Genomic DNA, 24,133 nt, shown 5'->3' with positions numbered 1-24,133 from the left:
TATTTTTGGACACGGTGTGAACTCACATTGCGACCCAAGTGATGGTACATTGCAAAAGCACTGCTTTGGTGTGTGGGCTTGGGTAGGCGGAGGGGGACTGGTCATATTATTTAAAGTAGCTGTTGCAGACCACATGTGCTCACTTCTTTTAGCACGTGTGTGCAACTCGCCAAGGACGTGATGGCCAATCACATAAGTTAGGTTACACTTTGTCAAAAACAGGCAAGTGGAAAAAGTACACTTTGCTTCCCTAGGGACCACCATGAACCACTGGAAGGAGAGGATGGTATACTTGCCAATCTTCAGTGGGAAGCAAACAGGGGCAGTTACTATTTTTTAATTATGTGGTACAAATTCATCTTCCTAGAATGTTTTTCTGCAGTTCATTATATCATAAAATGAAGGATAAATAAATAATCTCTAGAACGTGGGGTGCTGGGGAGGGAAGCCTGAAGATCTTTGCTCTCCTGCAAGAGGAAAACTGATACAGATAATCAGGGATTGTGTCTTTGATCATCGTGATGATACTGCCTGCTATGGTCTCTCCTTCACCTATTTGGTGATCTCTATTGTTTATTAAAAACATCACTGCCTGCCCTCCGTCCTCCGGATTTGTGGGCAGGCAGGTCCACAGGGGCCTGGACCATGCTGGTGGGAAGGACTCTCTGCATTGTTGCCTTGTTAATCTCTGTGTATCCACAGAAACAGGACACTGCTGCACTAAGTGACCATTACCTGTGAATAATACTTCTGATTGCTCTCAAATGATTTCATGCCGTCTCTGCCACTTGGTGTACCACAGTGCACGGGGGCCCTGCCCTCAGCCTCCCTAAGTCTTCAGAAGCCAGGGGATAGAGGCAAAGGCCCAGGAGATAATCAGGGCAAACAACAACAAGAATAATCATCCTGTCGGCCCCTGCTGCCCCTAGGATGCTTGCCATTCGGAAGAGGAAGAAAATGAGCAACGCTCCCCGCTTGGGATCCCATGTGATTCCCCTCACTGAGCCAATCTCACCCTCTTCAGGGAGGCGAGCGATCAAAAAGGGGCCGAACACTGGTGCACGGCAGCCACACAGTGTGAGTTCCAGACCATTCTTAAGTAGCTCTTTTTCAGGATAATTTTCCCCAATCATCTCCTGCTTTGGACAAGGGGTTTCCGGCTGCCTCCCATCAAACCAGGCCTCTTTAAGGATTTTCTGATTCCTTATCTCAGTTATTCACACACACACACAGCCTCATGCTCCCGGGTCTCTGGGCTGGCCACTTCGGGGCAGGGGTCCCAGCTTGAGGTGACCATTCATTACTTACCTTTTGAACATCAGACGGTACCCTGGAGAGGAAGTCTAGTAGCTCATTATTGTCGATGGAATAGGGATTTCGAAGCTTCTTAGTAAACTTGTTTATGCCTGAAAAATACAAGAGCAGATATTTCTTTATTATCTCTCTCTTCATGTCTTTCTTTAAAAGCTTGCCTGGCTAGGAGACGGGGATATTCACAAGTAAAAATTAGTGTGAAAACAATTCCTAGACCTCAAGTCCTACGCAGGTTGCTGTCATGTGGAATCATTCACAAATGCCTTTTCCTGAAGGAAGGAGCGGGACTATGGAAAAGGGACTGTGCCTTCTTCAGCTGTGAAAATCCCATTACAACTACAGCAGCATGGTGGCAGAAACACACCCTAAAACTGGGGGGTGGGGTGGGCGTTGGCTTTTTTGGAATACGCTGATTAACAGCCGCCTCTGCTATGAAAACAAAGGCCCCAGAGGGGGAAAGGCCTTCATTAGCCCCAAACAAGCCCCTGCTTGGAGCCTCTGGACCAAACCGAGCTGCGGGAGGCAGAGGGTGGCAGTTTTTGTTGTTAGAGAGAAACTGCCGCCCGCCGTCTCTCTCCCCCCACCTCCAGCTCATTTTCACAGGTTTCTCTTCTCTTGCTGCAGAACAGAACTTGACATGTTGATTGCACTGTGAAGCTACAGGAAACTGTGAAAAGTTATTATTGGAAAATTATCTTACTATGGTTGTTAGCTTCATTTATGGACCACAATGCTGGTGTGTGGGTTTGTCTGGGCGACGGAGTCCGTGCTAATTTAGAACAGAGATGTCGACAATTAGGAGGGGCTTCAACCATTAAGATGTGGATAGACTGCAGAGCATCCGTCTCTGGGGCCTGCTCCTTGAGCTCTTGGGCAGGCCCGGAACACACTCTGTCCATAGTCTCCCCTTTAAAGGGGACTTCCTCTCATCCACCTTGTGCCTTCCACTCTGCTCCTCGAAGCTGCGTCGCCTGGATCCAGAGCTTTAAAGCTGGAGTCTTTTCACCAAATGTCAACCCTTTTTTCATGTTGAGGTTTAGAAGCAGAAAGACTAGGTGGCCTTCTGAAGTTTTGCCACGGGGTGCTTGTTTAACAAGGATCATATCTGAAGGCCTGTCAGTCCCAATGAGGCTGAATGGATTCTGAGCTTCCTTGTGCTCTGAATGGCTCCTACGCAGAAGCCAAGTTCAACAGTCTCCAACATACAAAAGGCTTGAGGTTTTTCTTCCTTCATTAAATGTTACTTTGCTTTCATCTAAAGACTGGACTTCCTGCATGGCATTGTACCTGACACAATGCCAACCTCTAGGCATTTCTTTGGAGGGTCAGATTTACATCTGCTTTGCAAATAGGAGCCGGCCATTGTTCATGAGTAAATGGGGCTTGGTGGTTGGGCTGGGGAAGGTTTAGCAAATGATCCCCTTTCCCTGGAGTCAAAGCTGCTCTCTGCCTTTCTTCCCTCCACCCCACAGCAAGCTTCATGTTTCTAGCTAAAATTTCCCCCAGCGTTCCTTTAAACTAAAATACTCTCACTGTGTTATTCTAAAGACATTTAATTGTAGCATGGGCTTTTTGGCAAAAGAAAACAGACGAGGCAAAATGATGAAGGGAGACAAAGACGTATTGAGAAAAGATATATCTTCTATTGTTAATTATATACAGTGTGCGCATCTGGAGCCTTTACAATGAACAGCAAGGCAGGGATAATATCAGCGCCGATCAAAACACTGCATGCATGGTCGCTGAGAAGATTATAAACCTGCACAGTAGCACAGATGCACCAACCAGGGCAGAAGTGGCCCACAATAAATGGAGACTGTCTGCATTTGAAAAACGTGGGATAAAAATTATAAGGCAATCAGATCCATGCTTCAGAAGCACACCTTAGTTCTTAACGTGCCTCTGGCTCAGACATTTCAGTAATCCCACCGCATTATCTATTGTGTGAGTCCAGGGGTCGAAAGGAGAACAGACTTAAGGGAGACTGGGGCAAGATAACAAGGGTCATGGGGCAGGAATACCCAGGCTCTAGGTCTGGATTCCTATGCATTACCTGTGTGATTTCAGGCAACTCCATCCTCCTGAACCTCACATTTTTAATATTAAATTTGAATAACAAAGACCTATCCTATATAGTTTCCTGCGTTGATGGCAGGATCATGCTATACAATGTAGGCAGAAGGCTCTGGTAACAAATTCCACAACAATGTAGAAGGGTACCATCGCTTCTATAGATGTGCACAAGCTAAGAAGACAAAGGAGAAAGGGTTTCATATGCGTAGACATTTGATCACACATACACATTTGGAAGTGTGGCTTCATCCCACAGCATGCTATACATCACTTCAGATTCTTTTAAAAAGAACCAATACAGAGAAGGTATACCTGCACCAGGGAGAGAGTCGGGGTGGGGGAATGAAAACCAAGCCGGGTCTAAACCCTAAGGCATAACAGTTGAGAAAGACTATCATTTAATTTTTCAGATCACGGATTGAATAGAGCAGTGGAGTGGCACAAGTCCTCCAGTAAAGTCGAGAGTTATGAAAAACTGCATGGTGGTTTGGTATGTGTACCCACTTCCAAAAAACCTCTAGAAATTCTACCATTCAGATGTGACTGGCCTATACGCTCCAACTGCAGAACCATGGTAGAGGTGAGTGGAGGACACCTGCTTGCTCCTTTACCCATCCCCAGGTGCCTTCCAGGTAAGAGCCCCTGCGCTATCCTATGTTTAAGGAAAGTGAAGTTCACTTTTGCTAAAGGGTTCAAATTTAACTGGGAAATTCACATATACCTGGAAAATGCCCATCAGGAAAGTGGAGGAACTACTATGGATGATGTTTCCTGAAGAAAATTTCAGGTATCTTTCTTCAAGCTGCTTTGTCACTTAAATTTCAAAAGTCACATTCCCACACAGAAGAGGTGTTGGGACTAACAAAAGTGGTCTCTGTAGAGCACAAATATTAAGCTTGCAAACCCACTCACTGATAGATACTCGGCCTTTAGGGAGAACTTAGAAATATTTCTATCTTTAGCTACATTAGTAATTACAGGGCTACATAGCAAAGAAAGTGTCTCTTCAAGATTCATGGGAGTGAAGCTTTAATTTCTTTGAAGATTTTTAAATATTTTAAATTTTATATAAGGTGAACAATTTACATGTATTTCATGTATACAGATTTAAGAACATAATGATTCTTCCTACCCCTACTGTCCCCTCCTGCCTATGTTCCCTCCATCCCTTCTCTTTTAATTTTTATGACACTTTCAGTTTATTTAGTGGAGGGTTAAGCTTGTAATTATAAAATAAAGAATTCAGAAAGTAGTAACTAGCAAAAATCATTGTTCCTCAAGGAATTTCAAAAAACTTTCACAATAACTTATCTTTAGTTTCCATGAACTTTTTGAAGTGTAAAATGAATTTGGTGAGGCTACAATATTTCCCATGTCAACTATGAAATGAGGCTATTTTCATGTGCTTATCTCAAGTGACACTGGTATTTGAAAAAAAAAATTGTACAAACATACTACTTCAGTATATAAGTACTTTCTCCCAAGGGATAAAACCCCTTCAGTTGCTTAATGATGTGCTACACACAGAAACATAGTCATCACTATGAAAGAAGGTGAAGGAAGAAAATCTCCCAGTAAAACTACAAAGGAAATCCAAAGTAAACATTAGGGGTATTTATGGATAAATGGCAGGGCCAGGTTGTTACTTATCAATAGTCACCTTGAATGTCAGTGGCCTCAACTCTCCTATTAAAACAGACAGACTGGCTAAATGGATTAAAAAACAAAACCCATCTGTTTGTTGGTGAGATGTGTTTCTTGTAGGCAACAAAGATACACAGACTGAAAGGGAAAGGATGGAAAAGGTATTCTATGCTGACAGAAACCAAAAAAGTGCTAGTGTAGCCATCCTAGTATCAGACAAAATAGACTTTAACAAGAGAGCTGTTAAGAGACAAAGAAGGGCTGGCGCCGCGGCTCAACAGGCTAATCCTCCGCCTTGCGGCACCAGCACACCGGGTTCTAGTCCCAGCCGGGGCGCCAGATTCTGTCCCGGTTGCCCCTCTTCCAGGCCAGCTCTCTGCTGTGGCCTGGGAGTGCAGTGGAGGATGGCCCAAGTGCTTGGGCCCTGCACCCCACGGGAGACCAGGAGAAGCACCTGGCTCCTGCCTTCGGATCAGCGAGGTGCGCCAGCTGCAGTGCACTGGCCGTGGCGGCCATTGGAGGGTGAACCAATGGCAAAGGAAGACCTTTCTCTCACTGTCCACTCTGCCTGTCAAAAAAAAAAAAAAAAAAAGAGAGAGAAAGAAGGGCACTCTGCAATGATTAAGGGATCAATTCAAGGAAGATGTGACTATAATAAATATATATGCACCTAATTACAGGGCACCTGGCTATTTAAAAGAAATAGGACAGACTCCACTACAATAGTAATGGGGGACTTCAATACCCCACTTTCAACAATAGCTCAACCTGACAGAAAATCATCAAGGAACCAAGTGCCTAATGGATATCTACAGAACTTTTCACCCTACAGTTGCAAAATGCACATTCTTCTCAGTAATGCGTGGAACTTTCTCTAGGGTAGACCAATGCTAGGCCATAAAGTAAGCCTCAGCAGATTCAAAATCGAAATCATACCATGCACCATCTCTGTCCACAATGGAATGAAGCTGGAAAGCAACAACTCAAGAATCTCTAGAACATATGCAAACACGTGGAGACTGAACAACGTGCTTCTGAATGAACAGTGGGTCATAGAAGAAAGCAAGAGAAATCCAAAAACTGTTGAGAAAGTTTTTCTCCACACTACATGTTGAACTCTTAGTGCAGAGTTAATCTTTTGTGTATAAAGTTAATTGAAATACAGCTTAGTAAAAAGAATGAGAATAGGAGAAGGAAATGGAAGAAGGGTGGGTACAGTGGGAAGAATCACTATCACTATGTTTCTAAAGTTGTATTTATGAAATGTGTGAAGTTTGTGTACCTTGGATAGAAGGTTTCTGAGGAAAAAAATTTTAAAAAGCTATGTAGGAAAATATGAAAACTAAATTATTTGCAGATGATCTAATTTTCAACAAAGAAGAGCAAGTAAATTAGAATCACATTATAATGAATAAGAATTTATCATTCCTTCCAAAAAAATCTAAAGCCAAGTATTACAACTAATACTAATTTATCATTGTTGCTATGTACATAACACAAAATTAAGAGTTCATATTAATTTATAGTAACTTCCTAGAAAAGGTAATTATTTTCAAAATCTTATTCACTAAACTATAGCTAATACTTAATGAGCTGATACTATAATGTATCAAATATTAAACATCTTGGACATCATGACTACTGAAGTTATATGCAAGAATGTCTTCATTTTAAGAGAATTCATTAGAATATGATAAATTGTTATAGTCTGCAAATTATTTTCATGTGACTTAGCAAACAAAAAGTTGAATATAACTGCCTTTGGTATATGAAAATAAATGGGAGTAAACAAAATGTTAAATACTGATTAAAGCTTTAGGATCTTGCTCATGATTTTTAGGGCTCAATGAAAATGAATAACTCACAATAAGAAAGTCTCTGATCATTAAATGTCTAGTGTTCCTCCTGTTTGTTAAGACATAGAAATTTATCCTCTGTATGAGAATATCTTTGCAGATGGTAAAAAGAATGTGCTAGGCCCATACTACTAATGGTTGACTTGCCTTGGCAAAGGCTAAGTCCCCGTTGGTTGCAGAATATGTTCCAGAATGCCATGACAGGTGTCTATGAGATGAGAGGAAGCAAGGAATCACATGTTGACCATCAAGGCTTCTGATTGGGAAGCTCATCAGTAGACTATGAGCTGCTGTCTAGAACACGAAACTAAAGAACCAGTGCTTGGAACTCAGGATTTTATACAGAGCAGAAAGCTCAAAGGGAAAATGCAGCCCAGGAGAGCACAGCAAACTCCAGGCTATTTAATAACTGCATCCATAAACTGAGAAATAAAAAGAGCAATGTTTCATTAAGTAGGCGCTGTTGGGAATCTGCCAAGATCTCGGAGGGTAGGATTAGAAGTCAATGTTATTTGGATAGCTAAGATAAGGAGTGGGAATTCCCAAACTGAAGAGTAAATACATGATTAGCCTTCCTTGTGGATGGAAAAATGCATAGGAACAAATCAGTGGGCACTGGACTATGAAGACATCAAGGAGGAACAGTGTGTCACTGCTGGCCACGTCATGCATCGTGCATGGAGTTGAAAAGAACAGAGCACCCCAGTGACTGAATCTTGGATCACATTCTCGTTAGGGTCCAACAACAGTTCTATGTTCTGTGTGGAAACTAAAAATTAGAACAACTGAAAAAAGGTGTCCACACACATGGATTTCAGTACATGAAGCATTCAGAGATATTTCTTAAACTATAGTCCCCGAAGAGCCCCATTATAAGGGCTGATGCCTAGAAGGGTTGCAAACTGAAAAAAAAAAAAAAATCTGCAAAGTACAGTGAAGGCTGGATTTGAGAAGACGTGCCCACAAGAGTGAGAAGTATTAAAGGAGACCCCTCAAGTGAGGTTTCACAGCTCTTTTTGCTTTTCTTGGACTTGCTCATATAGGACTTTCACCTCCTAAACGACAGAGAATTATTGGATTATACACTCTCAAAATCAGTCTACTTCTCTATTTATTTGAGAGGGAAAGGAAAAACAGGTCTTCCAGCCACTGGTCCCCTGCCCAAATGCCTACAGCAACTGGCCCTGGGCCAGGCCATGGCTGAGAGCTGAGAATTCAATGCAGGTCTCTCACGGGTGATAGGAACCCAAGTCCTTGAGCCATAACCTGCTTCCTCCAGGAGTGTGCATTAGCAGGATGCTAAGATAAACAACAGAGCCAGAACTCAGACCCAGGCACTGGGAAGTGTGGGTATGCCCACAGGCTTCTTAACCAGCAGGGCAAACCTAGTTTTATGAATTAATCTTTTTCCCACTTTTCAATGCCTAGGTTTGGCCTTCCTTTTCAGCCTCTACATGTAATGGTTCTGGAAGAGCTGTAGCTTTAATCTAGCATTTGCAGGTTCTCAGTTTGTTTGAAGACGACTGCATCTCAGCACAGTCTGTACTCTTGCCGACTGTCTCCGCCATCCTAACACGGGGTGATCCGTGGAAGCGGCGATGGCGGAACAGCCACTGCAGCAGGTCTGCCTGCTTCTCCCAGTTATGACTACAGAGCACTCTCCTTGCATCAGCCAGGAGCCCACCCAGTCACAGACACAAATATTCACAAAGCTGCTTGCATTTGGTCCAGTTGGTGGCTTGAGTATTAAATCAAGTCATAAAATTTATTTCAAGTTTGCGATTTTTTGTTTCTACTTTTTAAACGCAGCTGAATTTCATATAGACGCACCATTTCCCCCTGGTAAATAATTGCTTCCTTTCCTCTCAGGCACCAGTTAGGAAGTCACAGAATGTCTCCTCCTGCCTCCCCACTGCTTGTGGACTTAAATATGGGGTTAGGCTATTTTTTTCCTCCAGGAGAGATGAAGTGTCGGGAGCAACCTGGCAGTGGCCAAGTCTACTTCTACGTAATAGAAAGGGCGAGAGGCAGGTGCTTGCTCCCTGCTAGAACAACACGGTTTCTGCAAAGTTGCTGGGTTGCAGCAATATATTATTCAAGGGGATTTATGACTGGGAAAACCCAAAGGGCAACGGCACGCACAATCACAGTTTTATTTGATCGCAATTATGCAAGGGGCCTATAAATATCTGTGCTGTTCATTCATGAAACTGGCCTTTTCAGGGAGGTCCTGGAAGTTTTGCTCCCCAAATGTTTTCCTTAATCTCAGGCTTAATTGCCAACAAGAGCACACTTAAAGTTTATGGCCATACTTTAAAATGAGTAATTGGTTCTTACCTGAAATCGACTGCTAGCAAAAAGACCACGCTGAACTTACCCCAGATTAAAATGATGTACCGCAGCGGAATGAAGTACAAAGTGATGGTGGCTACTGCCAGCAGCAGGCAGGCCAGCAGCGAGAGGAACGGGACCGTCCAGTTAAACGTGCTGCGGAGAAACCACACACATGTCACTTCCTCCGGCGCCCGACCACCACCTGCAGTCATTCTCCTGTTCAGTGTTGCAGAAATGAAAACTTCTACTAGAAAAGGCACTTCGCTGCTTTAGAGATCAGAGGCCGTGAAACCAGCTGGGTTCTAAGGAAACTCTGTTGAGGAGACCAAACAAAACCAGCGACTCGCATGACTCGACTTGTCAGGAGGCTGCCCACGGCCCTCCTGGAACCAGAGTTTCTGAGAAGATTCCGAGTCTCCAAGCTGACTCTGGGCATGAGGATCCTCAAAACGGAAGGATCGTGAATCACTGCCAAGTTGGTATTTCTCCCTCAATAAATGCATCATTGCTAGAAAGTGTTTGGGCAAAGGAAGACATTGTTAAAGTGCTTTCGAGTTTGGGTGCTTATAACTTTTTTATAATTTTCAGGCCCATTTACTCCAGGAGCATAACGAAGCCTGGAACTGGATGAAGGAGCATTTGGCTATAAACCATCACTGCACCAATTATGGACAACACACACGATTTCACCACCTATTATTTTAATGGAGCCCCTGTCTCCTTTTGTTGTATCCATTGCTTGCTTAAACTTGTGATCTAGAACCAGGGACGTGGAACTGCATGTCCTGCGGCAATTCTTGTGCCCTCTTAGAAATGCAACCCCTGCTGAGGACTCACAGGTATCTAAAGTATTTCTTCTTACTGGTCTTCATTTTCAGACACATTTATCTGTTGTGCTAGGGGTGCAGAGAAGTGAATTAGATTTTTGTGTGAACAAGGCAAGAACAGGCTTGTGATGGGTTAAGTGTGTAACAGTTATTCAGCATTTAATATGTGCCTGACAAACTTTTTTCATAAAATCCATCTCTTTTGCCAAATCAACATTATCCCCATTTGACAGGTGAGCAAATTAAGGCTGAGAGCAACTGTCCAACTTATGTAATTAACTCCATCAACAGTGTAAGAGGACTTCACTTATCTTGTTACGACTATTATCAATACTTTAATCTCTGCCTGTTGAGAGGTTGAATGATATATATATGTATTTAATTTCTCATTTCCTTAATTAGTAAGTAAATTTGAACACTTTTTAGTATACTCACTAGTCATTTAGATTTTTCAATGATCTCTAGCTTATTTCCTTGCCTTGGACTGATATTTAAGAAAGTGCTTAAGAAAATTGGATTATAAGCAAACTGACTTGGATCCTGGTCCAGACTCTGTCTCTGAGTTACTCTCAGTAACTTCAGGAAATAGATCTAATCAATTATGATTTCCTCTCTACCAAATGAGAATGAAAACTATATCATAGATTTGGCTAGAATTACATAGGAATGTGCATTTAAGCAGGTCGGTTCCAACACACTGTAAAGTCTCAGAGAGAAGTTACTATCTGTCAATTTTCCCTCAGGCTGTCTGGCTTGACTTTTTCTTACTGGTTTACAGTACATCTCTGGATAGTGAAAGTCCTTTCTAATACTGTTACACCATTTTTTTCCAGTTTGTTTCTTTGCAAATTTTTTTTTAGTAAAAAAGCATACATTTTTGCATAAATAAACTTATCATTGGTTTTCTGTCTTGATTTCTAGATTTATCCAGGCTGAAAAAAAGACCTCTTCCAGTCCATCGCTGTGATACCAACTGTATAACGGCTAACTCCCTTCTTTCACACACTACCTTTATGCTATGCTGAATCTCTACATATGTGGAGACCCATACAATCACTGTCTTCCACAGAAGTAGTACAGATGGGGACAACTTTCACAGTATGTGCTGAAATGTTATAGGGACTCCACAACTGCTCCAGGTCCATACAGCCAGGAGATTAACCTGCAGCCGACCTGACCCAAGCACAAAGAGGCTGTGAATGAATGTCTGACTCAGGATCATTTCTAGTACTTAAGTATCTGAAAATATCTAGTAAAAGATGACATTGTATCTATATGCTGTAATTCCACACAGCCTTAGAATTCTGTGAGAGCACAAAATTAACATATATACAACCCCACTCCTATCCCCAGTATGCAGGCAAAAAGCTAGATATACCAGAAAGATAATCTTCAGAAATCAAAAACATATATATATATATGCTAGTTATTAAATGTGCATATGTATAAACACACACATTAAAAACATCTAAAAGATGTACTCCAGATGGTAACTCATGGCTAAGTACAATGGAATAAGGAGAGGGTGGGTAGTGGTACAGCGTATAATGGGAAGCTTTGTGTTTTGTGCGCTTGGTTTGATTTTTATAAAGTGTAACCAAACTCACTCCTAGCACAGGTCTCATGACTCCAGGCCCTCCCAGGTGGAAGAGGGATACTGTACCTCACCTGGTATGGAATCTCAGCCAGCCCACTGGCTCCCAAGAATGCCTCCTGTTACCCTACCATAAACAGCAGTGACATGAAATATGAGGATACTGCACTGTGATGTCCAACTAGAACTAAATCCAGAGTAATTACTGAACTAAACCTGAATGCATATCTTCAGAAATGGCATTTTACCACCAAAGCAGTTCTTAAAAACTGATGGAGAAAAGTGATTAACCAGATAGACAAATATCAATGCAGACACACAGAGGCATGTAGGAACAAGACAACATGATACCTCTGAACACAATAATTTAAAGGTTGTTACTAAAGAAAGAGTTATGAAATGCCTGACAGCTGAATTAAATCAGAATTCTAATAAAAAATTAGAGTTTTTGGAATCCTCAAGGGAGAAGACTAAAGGCATAGAAAACCTCCTCAATGAGACAACAGCTAAAAACATCCCTAAACCAGTGAACAATAAGGACATCCAAGTACAAAAGACCCTAAGGACCCCAAGTGGACTGGAAAACATCTTCATGGCTATACATTATATTCAAACTCAAAAGTACAACATAAGAGAATTCTAAAATCTTCAACAGAAAATTGTCAAGTCACCTCTAGCAGATCCCCAGAAGACTAATAGCAAGTTTTTCAACAGAAATCTTGTCAGGATGGAACAGAAAAAAAAATAGATTCCAATTTCTGAAAGAAAAGAACCTGCCAGCCAACAATACCTTACCCCCTAAAAAAAACTGTCCTGCATAAATGAATAAGCAAAGAATTTCCAAGACAAGGGAAAACAGAAGGGATTCATCACCAAGAGAGCAGCATTACAAAAGATGCTTAAGGGGTTCAATGCACGGAAGAAAAAGGAAGAGAACTACTATCATGAAGATATATGAAAGTATAAAACCCACCTAGAAAAGAAGAATGCATATTCAAAATAAGCAGAGGAGGTTTTTTTTTTTTTTTAAATGATGGGAGTGAGTCTTATCACAAATAATATTAACTGTAAATGGACTACATTTCCCAATTAAAAGATACTGGCTGAATGGACAAAAATCAACACTTTCCAATGATTTGCTGCTTCTAGGAAACCAACTTCCCTAATAGGAACACACACAGCCTGAAAATGACAGGCTAGGAAAATATATTCCATGCAAATTTAACTATTCCTACCTGCTTCTGGGCTCCATTAATATAGGACAAAATAGACTTTAAGAAAACAAAACTGTACAAAGAAACATTATAATGATCAAGAAATCAATTAAACAATATGACACATGATTGTAAAACTACATGGACCTAATGCTGTAGCACCTGGTTTTTAAAAGGAATACTTACTAGATCTAGAAGGAGATATAGACTCCTCTACGTTAATAATGGGGAACTTCAGCCGGCGCCGCGGCTCACTAGGCTAATCCTCCGCCTTGCGGCGCCAGCACACCGGGTTCTAGTCCTGGTCGGGGCGCCGGATTCTGTCCCGGTTGCCCCTCTTCCAGGCCAGCTCTCTGCTGTGGCCAGGGAGTGCAGTGGAGGATGGCCCAAGTGCTTGGGCCCTGCACCCCATGGGAGACCAGGAGAAGCACCTGGCTCCTGCCATCAGATCGGCGCGGTGCGCTGGTTGCAGCGCGCAGGCAGCGGCGGCCATTGGAGGGTGAACCAACGGCAAAGGAAGACCTTTCTCTCTGTCTCTCTCTCTCACTGTCCACTCTGCCTGTCAAAAAAAAAAAAAAAATAATGGGGAACTTCAACATTCAACTTTCATCAATGCACAGATCACTGACACAAGCAAAAGAATACTGGAGTTCAACCAAGGACAGAGAAAACTGACCTAAGAGACTTTTCAAGAACATTTCATACAAAAGTTGCAGAATCCATATTTTTTCATGAGAACCTGTATATACTCTCTAAAATAGACTGAATATTAGACCACAAAACAAGTCTCAAGTCTCCACAAATAAAAAATGTCATCTATATTCTGACATCAACATAATGAAACTAGGAACCCACTACAGAAAGAAACTTTAGGAATTACACAATTACATAGAGAATGAACAATGAACTCCTGAATAAACGATGGGTTGCCGAAGAAATCAAAACTTGAATTTAAAAATTCCTTAAAACAAAAAAGGAAACAGTAAAACTAATGAGGCTGGTGCTACGGCTCACTAGGCTAATCCTCCGCCTTGCGGCACCAGCACACCGGGTTCTAGTCCCGGTCGGGCTCCACATTCTGTCCCAGTTTCCCCTCTTCCAGGCCAGCTCTCTGCTGTGGCCAGGGAGTGCAGTGGAGGATGGCCCAAGTGCTTGGGCCCTGCACCCCATGGGAGACCAGGAGAAGTACCTGGCTCCTGCCATCGGATCAGCACGGTGCGCTGTGGCGGCCATTGGAGGGTGAACCAAGGGCAAAAGGAAGACCTTTCTCTCTCTCTCTCACTGTCCACTCTGCCTGTCAAAAAAAAAATAATAAGAAGAAGAAACAATCAGTATTAAGAGGTGTGTATAGCAATAAGTGCCTACATCAGAAAAATACAAAGATATCAAATTGATGGATCATTTCAAATAACTGAAAGCAATAATACATCAAACTCAAAATTAGAAGGAGGAGATAAATAACAGATCATGGCATAAATAAATAAAATTGCCTAAGAAAAAAATAAATCAGTGAAATTAGGATTTGGCTATTTGAAAAGAAACAAAATTGACAAACTTTTAGCAAAACCAAGAAAAAATGAAAAGATGCAAATAAAGTCAGATGAACAATGCAGTATTATAATAGACATTTATGAACAAATGTACATAAATAAATTGGAAAACCTAAGAGATTGGATTAACTACTACACACAACCTATAAAAACTGAAACAAGACAGAGGAAACAGGCCAATAAATAATTAATACTATGTGATCAGTAATAAAAAGTCTGTCAACAAGCCTAGGACTGGATGACTTCATGGCTCAGTTCTATTTAATTTTCAAGAAGAACTAACATCACTTCAACTCAAACTATTTTTTTTTTTGACAGAGTGGACAGAGAGAGAGAAAGGTCTTCCTTTTACCATTGGTTCACCCCCTAGTGGCCGCTATGGCTGGCGCACCGTGCTGATCCAAAGCCAGGAGCCAGGTGCTTCTCCTGGTCTCCCATGGGATGCAGGGCCCAAGCACTTGGGCCATCCTCCACTGCACTCCCGGGCCACAGCAGAGAGCTGGCCTGGAAGAGGAGCAACCAGGACAGAATCCGGTGCCCCAACCGGGACTAGAACCTGGTGTGCCGGCACCGCAGGTGGAGGATTAGCCTATTGAGCTGTGGCGCTGGCCAACTCAAACTATTCTTAAACTTTCTCAGGCATGGAAAGCCAAGACTCTTTTTTTTTTTTCTTTTAAACAGATCCTACATAATGGATCCCTGAGGGTGAGACCCCAGTGGAAAGAAATGGCCACCAAAAAAATTATGTATAAGATACATACAAATTAATTAAAAAAAAAAAAAAAAAACAGAAAAAAGGAGGATGGGGAGGAAAACTACCAAACTCATTGTATGGGCCAGCACTGCCCTGACACAAAGGCTTTAAAACAAAGTAAAACATAAGCCATAGGTCAGTCTCCCCAATGAACACGATGTCAATGAATGGTGCTAGAACGAATGGATACATCCCAAAAACTAATGCTTTCATCCCATACATCTTAGCATTTACTAAAATCAACACAAGATAGGTAAAAAAATCTAAAGTTTAGGACCAGAAGCTATGAAACTACTAGAAGAAAACATAAAGGAAACATTACAATGCATTGGCATAGAATCCCATTTTGGGGTGGCAAGACTCCAAAATCACAGGACACAAAAAAGCAAAATAGACAAATGCAATAATATCACATAAGAAACATCTGTTCATCAAAGGAAACAAAACAATGAAGAGACAACCAACATCATGGAAGATAATATTTACAAGATATTTATCTGACAAAGGATTAACATACAAGAAACTCAGAAAATTCAACAGTTTAATAGCCAATCCAGCTAAGAAATGGGAAAGCTAAGACATTTCTCAGAAAAAAAATACAAATGGTCAACATCACTAGCTACCAGGGAAAGGCACATCAAAGCCATAACTAGGTCTCCTCTCATTCCAGTGAGAAAAGATGAGAGAGAGAAATGGAAAGAGAAACAGACTGACAGATGCTAACTTCTGGCAAGTGTGTGGATAAGTGGGAATCCTCATTCACTGTTGGTGGGGATATCAATTAATACAGTCATTATGAACAATATAGAGACCCCTCAAAAAACAACAAAAAGAAATCAGATAACCTAGCTATCTCACTTCTGGGTATATGTCCAAAGGAAATGATATCAACATATGAAAGAGATGCCCGCACTTCTGTATTTATTGCAGAATTCACAATAGTAAAGGTACAGACTCAACTGGGTTGTTCACTGATGGTTGAATAGAAAAATAAATGTAACCGATGTATGCAATGGAACGTTATTCCGTCACAAAAAAGGAGCAGCTCCTGGTATTTACAGCAAAATGGCTGGAAATGAAGGCCACTGTTGAGTGAAATAAGTCAGACGTGTACCACATATTCTCTTTTATATGTGATTTTTTAAAATAAATTGATCTGAAATTTTGGAGGATGGGGTACAAGAGAATATTAATAAGGTATATCAAAACATGGGTGGATAGAAGTATTTAATTCTAGTGTTCTTCAGCACAGCTGGGCTGCTGTAGACACAATGATCTATTAGATCCTATTTCAAGAACTGGAGGCTCCACACATGGAGGAAACATGGGTGAGGATGACTGCCAAATTTGATCAGTTTGTAAAGTTTGCATCTATTGACATAGCACACTGTTCTCCACCAAGGGGTACAAGCATTACATACTACTCAACAAGTTCAAAAAATAAGACAAAAATAGAGACAAAATTGTTTGAAGTCTCATCATAGGCCCAGAAAGACTGAATTTAGGAAGGAAAGAGATTAATGAAAAGTGAACCTCTCTACCTGGGCCCCCACCCAAGGAAGTGGAAGGCAGCTGATGCAACCATTGTGAGACACAGCCCATAAGACCCCTAAGATGTACTGACAAGTCAGTGGTGTATTTGGTGTCCAGCTGTGGCCTTAATGAATAAAATCCTGAAGGCTGACAACAGTAAACATGCATGCACACACATATATCTGATATAAAATTATCAGATATAAAAAATTAAAGTGTAAACACACTGAATCCCAGATACTGGCCATAAATCCACAGCTCAGCACTATACAACCCAGCCTCTCTTCACAATAGATTGCTTGTAATTTAGATATCCAACTGTTATTAACCGTGTGCTATACTTCAGTTTTCCTATCTGTAAAATGATTTACTTCATATAATGTGAAGGGATTCAATAAACTAATCAATATAAAACATTTAAAAAATATAAGGCAACCTTTCTGTTTAACTGCATGTCAAAAAAATACAAGCGATAATTATTTAATAAGTGTTAGCTACTCTCGTTTTTCTTATACTTATTGAACAAATATGACATAAATAGGAAATGTTATGCCAGCATCTTGATGATAAAAAAGCTATAGAAATATATTGAATTACTGTTTTAAAAGAAATTGCAACAGCAAGAGAGATCTTCCATCCAGTGGTTCATTCCCCAAATGCCAGCAATAGTTAGGATGAGGTCAAGCTGAAGCTAAGAGGAAGAACACTGTACAGGTCTCCCACGTGGGTGGCAGGTGCTCAAATACTTGGATTATCACATACTGCATCCCAAGTGTATTATTAGGAAGCTGGATGGAAAGTAAGGAGCCAGGACATTCTGATATGGGATATTGCAAGTCACATCTTAACCTACTCCACAATGCCTGCCTCAACGTTTGATTTAAAAAACAAGTGTCCCAGGTTCGTAGGAGCCATAAGAGATGCACAAGAAGTAATCCTTGGGACCGGCGCCATGGCACAGTAGGTTAATCCTCCACCCGCAGTGCCGGCATCCCATGTGGGTGCCAGTTTTAGTCCCAGTCCCTGCTCTTCCAATCCAGCTCTCTGCTGTGGCCCAGGAGGGCAGTAGAGGATGGCCCAAGTGCTTGGGCCCCTGCACCCACATGGGAGACCAGGAAGAAGCTCCTGGCTCCTGGCTTCAGATTGGCATAGCTCCAGTGGTTGCTGCCATTTGGGAAGTGAACCAGCGGAAGGAAGACCTTTCTGTCTCTCCCTCTCACTGTCTGTAACTCTACCTCTCAAATAAAATCTTTAAAAAAAAAAAAGGTAATTCTTTCTAGGGAAATAAACTCTCATCCCAGATGCTGAGTGCTTCCTATGAAATCCAAGGAACCTGAATCCACTGTGAAAAGTAAGAACACACAGGACACATGAGACCAAGAGTGGGAGTTGCAGGAGTAACAGGCAGCAAAACCCCAAATCAAAACAGACTGCACGGAGGCATTACATAGCACATTAAAAACATTACTTAACATTAAAATTCTGAAATGGAATTTTAGAGAATGGAAAAATTAAAATGTGACCAATGAAGAGTCAATGAAAAATGATCAAGATTTAAAAAACAAACCAGCAGGTGCCACGTCTCAATAGGCTAATCCTCTGCCTGCGGCGCCAGCACCCCGGGTTCTAGTCCTGGTCAGGGCTCCGGATTCTGTCCCGGTTGCTCCTCTTCCTGTCCAGCTCTCTGCTGTGGCCCGGGAGGGCAGTGGAGGATGGCCCAGGTCCTTGGGCCCTGCACGCCATGGGAGACCAGGAGAAGCACCTGGCTCCTGGCTTTGGATCAGCGTGGTGCACTGGCTGCAGTGGCCATTGGGGGATGAACCAATGGAAAAGGAAGACCTTTCTCTCTGTCTCTCACTGTCCACTCTGCCTGTCAAAAACAAACCAACCAAGTAGAACTTTGAAAAATGAAAACTAGGAGTATTAAAGTTAGAAATAATTCGATAGATGAATTAACAGGGTTTTAAGTGGCAAAAGAACCTGTGTTTGAACAAGTTCTGCAGAAAATTCTCAGAAGGTATCACATTATAGAGAACCAACATCTAGATGACAGAACCAGAGATATGGAATACAGATTAACAAGTTTCCTGCATTGACTAGGAAGACAACACAAGCAACAATATTAGAGTGTTGCAAATTATGCTGTTAACAGAGGAAAAATATATAGGGGAAAGAAAAAGAAACCAAAGAAGAACAAAGAGTGTCCTTGAGATGGAGAGACATAACTCTAATTATATTAGTAACTACCATAAATTCACATAGGCTCTATGCTACGATTAAAATTGTGATTTTTTTCAGATTCAGGAGAGATATGAAATAAGAGTTTGACAGAAAAATATAGAAAGGGATGTATTGGGGAAAAACAAAAATGGTAGCACTACATTACTATTAGTCAATATACATTTAGGCAAAAATTTTGTTTGTGATGTCAGATGCATGCATTAATGATCCATTTACTAAGAAAATTTTACACATAAAAACCAAATAACATAGCTCTAAACTACAGAAAGGAAAACATAAAACTACAGAAAGAAATAGAAGAATCCATAGCTATTGTGGAAACTTTAAACATTTCTAAGTAATAGAGGAAGCCAATCAAAAACAAAAATCAGGACAAACGTAAGATCTGAAAACAATCATCATATTTAATCAACATACATAGTGCAATGCACCCAATAATCTAGTTAAGGTGATATGAAACACTTATAGATAGAGGTCATTGCAGATCACAACTTCTGATTTTTGTTTCTATTCAGAAATAGAGAAACCAAACTAGAAATCAGAGAAAAAAACCATGACGATAAAACCACCCAAACATGTTGGAAGTTAATATCCCTCTTGGCTAAGGAAGAAACAAAAATGTTTACTTAAAAAATAGCTTTGACAAACCTTAAAGAATAATACGATTAATATACACCCAGATGTTTCTATGGAAAAAAAATCAGAACTTCACATTTTTAAGTGAGGAAAGAAGATTGAAAATAAATGTTCTAATATCCCACATTAATGAGTATGAAAAACAGCAATAAATGAATTCCCAAAACAGAAGGCAAAAATAAAGAGCAATAATTAATGATAAATCCCTGAAGAGAAAAAAAAAACTAAGAATAAAAATGTACGATGCTACAGATCTTATTAAGAGGATTTTATAAGTAACTTTATACCAAAATGTAGAAAATTTAAACAAAAGTTCCTTGAAAATTACAGCTTACAGATAAGAAATAAAGACTGAATAGATATATACACGCATATATTATATAAACTGAGTATAATACATTTTATAAACTTACACCAAGAAAGAAAATTTTGAAAGAAATGATGCCAGACTTACACAAACACTTCCAGTGAATAAAGACAAAATACACCCAGTCTTGTGTTATGAGTTTAGAATAACCTTCTATTTATAAGGAATTTTTCAAGAACAGAAAATTATAAGACAATTTCACTGATGATCATAGCTGCAAAAATCCAAAGCCACTAAACAGTAAATAAAATCCAACAATACAAAAGAATTGTGTAACACAGCAAGGTTGGATTTATTCCAGGACTGTGAGATAGGCTTACCATCTAAAAATCACAATAATTCAAAAAATTAATAAAAATAAGGGAGAAGGAACATATGACCATCTCAAGGAATGTGGAAAAATGGTTGACAAAATTCAACTTAATTTCAAGATAAAAACTCTCAGCAAACTAGGAATTAAAGAAAATGTCCTTAATGCTAAAGTATTTTTATAAAATACTACAGCAAGCATAGTTCTCAAGTATGAAATGTTGAAAGCTTCTCTTTGAGTTGACATGGGAGAGAAGAATGGGCACCAATACCAATTCTATCCAACATGGATCTGGAGCTAACAACCAGTATAGGAAGGCAAGAAACCAAAGTAACAGGCATAATGACTGGAAAATACAGATGGGAAAAATAGTTTCAGACAGTTTATCATAGTAAGTAGTAAAATTCAATATTTTATCTAATAGTAAACCCAAAACACTAATCTTCCTTTGAAAATTGAGAATTAGGTTTACTGGAGTTATTAGATATGAAGTCAATATAAGAAAATTTTTACTTCTACGTACCAATTAACAGAAGAAAATTAAGTCTGAAAAAAAATTCCATTTAAATTAAGACCAAACAAATCAAGTACCTAGGAATACAACTCACAAAAATGTGCCAGACTTCCATACAGAAAACGCTGAAACACTGTGATACATCAAAGCTCACCTAATGAGATGATTGAAAATACCAAGCTAACATATTAGAAAGTCTAAAACTTATCAAAATACCAATTCTCTCCCAATAAGTACAGTCCTAAAGACACATGTGTGCACACACACACATGTGGAATGCCATGTGTACTTACATTCTGGAAGCCAGACATGGTATTACGTGCCAGGCACTCTTCCAGTGTCTGTCAGTGACTAAGGCATTTTTCCTCCAGGAGCCCACAATTGTAGTGTTAAAATATTTTTCAAAGGGAAATGTTTATTTATGACAGAGAGGAAGAAGGAAGAAAGATAAGGAAATTTCCTAAAAATATTCAATATTTTAAGTGATTACTATATATAAACTGGTATAAAGATTTTATATGGATGCATTAATTCTCTTAAAAATGTTCTAAGGTGGGAATTATTCCAGTTCTACTGGTGAGACTCTATGGCATGAAAATTAAATGTGTCTCCCAAGATGACTTACTCCCAGGATAGATGGCAGAACCAGGGCCTAAACTCAGAAATTTGGCTTAAGAGCCCCTGTTTCTCTTACTCCCTATGTAGGATCTCTGTCCTTAATGTGTTGTACTATGAGAATTAATGGTAAAACTAGCTTTCAAACAATACTTTATACGTTGTGTGTCTGTGTGGGTGCAAACTGTTGAAATCTTTACTTAGTATATACTAAGTTGATCTTCTGTATATAAAGATAATTGAAAATGAATCTTAATGAAGAATGGGATGGGAGAGGAAGTAGGAGATGAGATGGTTTGCAGGTGGGAGGGTGATTATGGGAGGGGAAATGCTATAATCCAAATGTTGTACTTTCAAAATTCATATTTATTAAATAAAAGTTTTCTAAAAAAAAAAAAAAAAAAAAAAGAGCCCCTGTTGGTCACCGCTATCTCAGCACTTTGGGAAATGAAGGAAGACTTGTGTTACTTATTTCATCCAGTTGCAAATCCTTGCTTATATTCCGGAGGACTTAACTCTAGGACACTAGTAATGATATGCCAGCACTCAAGCTTCCAGGATATTGTTCCCATTTATCAGGAATACTGCACAGCTGATCTTCCATGAACCACTCGGAGGAACATTAAGTCAAAGCTTTTCCCAGCTTGGCATCACATAATGTGTAATATTTCTGCATAGGTTTTTTTCCAGTGGCTCTGACCTGGGAGCAACCTGAATCCTAAGAATACTCATATCCCTAACGTGGGCAGTTATGAAATAAATGAGCTAACTTTCTTAATGAAATTCAAGGAATCCCCCAACATGGAAGAATGTTACCTTTGTCAATTTCAAAGCACCTAACAAAATGATCGCGACCCTCCGCAATCCGATGGGTACAGCTACCTTCTCTGTTTCCCGTCCCTACTGGTGGCCCCTTTGATGCTGACTTCTGTGTCAGTATGTTCATTACTTCCCTTACTTCTCAGGGCTGGACAAATGAAGTCCTGTGACTATTCTTCCCATGGAAGATCATCAACAGATCATCAACTCCTGTAGATCGTCCTTGCAAGACTCTTTCCTTCTCACCTGCTTGATTCATATGCTGGCTGGTGAAGGTTCCCATCACACCTGGCCTCTGGCCTCTCTGTAGCCATCACACTGTGTCCCTCTTGACACGGAACAACCAGTGACACACATGATACATCAGTCTAGCCTTCTCCACGGCCTCCTTGTGATTCCACCATACTAAACCTGTTTTCTCAACACCACTTCCCAGCCAGGACAGTCTTCCTCCTTAGGCATGTGCCCTCTGCAAGAATAAATTCTCTGTCTTTCTAGGTCTACCTGAACCTCATGATCTCATCCTTGGAGATTTTCCTAACCACTGAAGGATATACAGGGGTTGAAGCCACCACTCCATAATGATAGAACACGCAACACATATGGTGCTTCAGACCCCTCCTGGCTACAGTCCAGGGTAATAGAAATGCTGCAGGTTGCATGAATGTTTTAGCCTCATGTATACAGGTATTTAAATTCACATGATATCAGAGAAGGCAGAGAAGAACAGGGAAGAGGAAACAGAGTTTCCTCCACGTAAGTGCAACACCACCTGGGTCCTTCCATCCTGATCAAGGACGCCTTGCTCTCCGTTTCATGTAAGTCTATTTATCTGCCAGTTGCTAAAAGTTGGATAAAAGTTTTACTGGGTCTTAAACACTGAATTACAATGAAATTCCAACAGAGTTACACATGACATCCCACTTGAATGCCCAGCAGGGACTCTAAGGTCACTGTAATAATGAATGGCCAAAGAATTAATAGGAGTCGAGCCTCATGAGCCTTCCTGTGCTGCAGCTGGGCAGAACAGTGCTCTGTTCATGGGCTGAATACACGTCTGAGCCGCGGCCACCACAGCTGTGCTGGGCACAGCTGCCCCTCAGAGGAACTGTGGAGCTGGGGGCCTGTTTAGATCCATCTGCCCTCTGTTCTCGACAGACACATTTCCTTTAGTACTGGCAAGTGCACAACAGCCACATTTGTCTTTCAGAGACGCAGGAATACAGACAGTTTTACCCAACATGATCTTGCTTCCTTGGTCTTGCCCCGACTCCACATCTCCTTCTTGCCGCCAGTGCATCCTCCTCATCTTTCTTCTATCCGCTCAAGGGCCTGCAGCACGTGCCTCATCTCCGGGCATTGCCACGGTCATCCCTAATTCCTCCACTTCCACACACAGGGGCTCCCACCTACTGATGCCTGGCGTGGTCAGCTCTTCGCCCAGCTATCCCATCCCGTCCTCAGAGAGGCGGATACTTTTTTGCTTTAGATTTCCCTCAGTCTCGCCTGCAGCCTTTCCTCCACCATTCAGCAATCCCCCGGCATCCTATCTTGTACAGATGTTCCTGAATTCTCGTAGCCTATTTTTTTCTTTTATTCAAAAGACAAATTCCTAGAGGCTAATGGCCGATGGTGTAGTGAGGAGGACAGGTTCGAACCCAAGCATACTAGCTTTATGACCTTGGTCTCCAGAGTTAAGCCCTTTGTGTGTTTGCTTTCCCATCTGTAAAATGGAGACACTAACAATCCTTACCCCACATGGCTGTGGAATGATTCAGTACCACTCTGTTCAGAACCTCCTCCAAGGAGGCACTGCTGTACCAGGCCCTTCACAGGCCCAGCTAGCCCACCACAGGCCCCGGCTAGCCCTCCACAGGCCCCAGCTAGCCCACCACAGGCCCCGGCTAGCCCACCACAGGCCCCGGCTAGCCCACCCCA

At 41.0% G+C, this 24,133-nt stretch overlaps 1 protein-coding gene across 12 annotated transcripts in view; it reads right to left on the bottom strand.

The window, feature by feature from the left end:
- Positions 1 to 24,133, bottom strand: part of MCTP2 (multiple C2 and transmembrane domain containing 2) — a 252,067-nt gene that overhangs the window by 2,075 nt on the left and 225,859 nt on the right. For 9 of the 12 annotated variants that reach the window (XM_089311100.1, XM_089311098.1, XM_089311099.1 and 6 more), the window contains 2 exons: positions 9,265 to 9,374; positions 1,309 to 1,406 (listed from right to left, as the gene is read on the bottom strand). In XM_089311100.1, coding sequence (XP_089167226.1) covers positions 1,309 to 1,406; positions 9,265 to 9,374 — 208 coding nt within the window. Of the gene's footprint in view, positions 1 to 1,308; positions 1,407 to 9,224; positions 9,375 to 24,133 lie in introns of those variants that run through there. The other 3 variants (XR_016218666.1, XR_016218668.1, XR_016218667.1) reach the window with 3 other exon arrangements.

This window comes from Oryctolagus cuniculus, chromosome 12, assembly GCF_051225735.1.
Source record: "Oryctolagus cuniculus isolate XC-2025 breed Fujian yellow rabbit chromosome 12, ASM5122573v1, whole genome shotgun sequence".
Taxonomy (NCBI): Eukaryota; Metazoa; Chordata; class Mammalia; order Lagomorpha; family Leporidae; genus Oryctolagus; species Oryctolagus cuniculus.
This window is presented reverse-complemented; position numbering and strand designations above follow the sequence as displayed.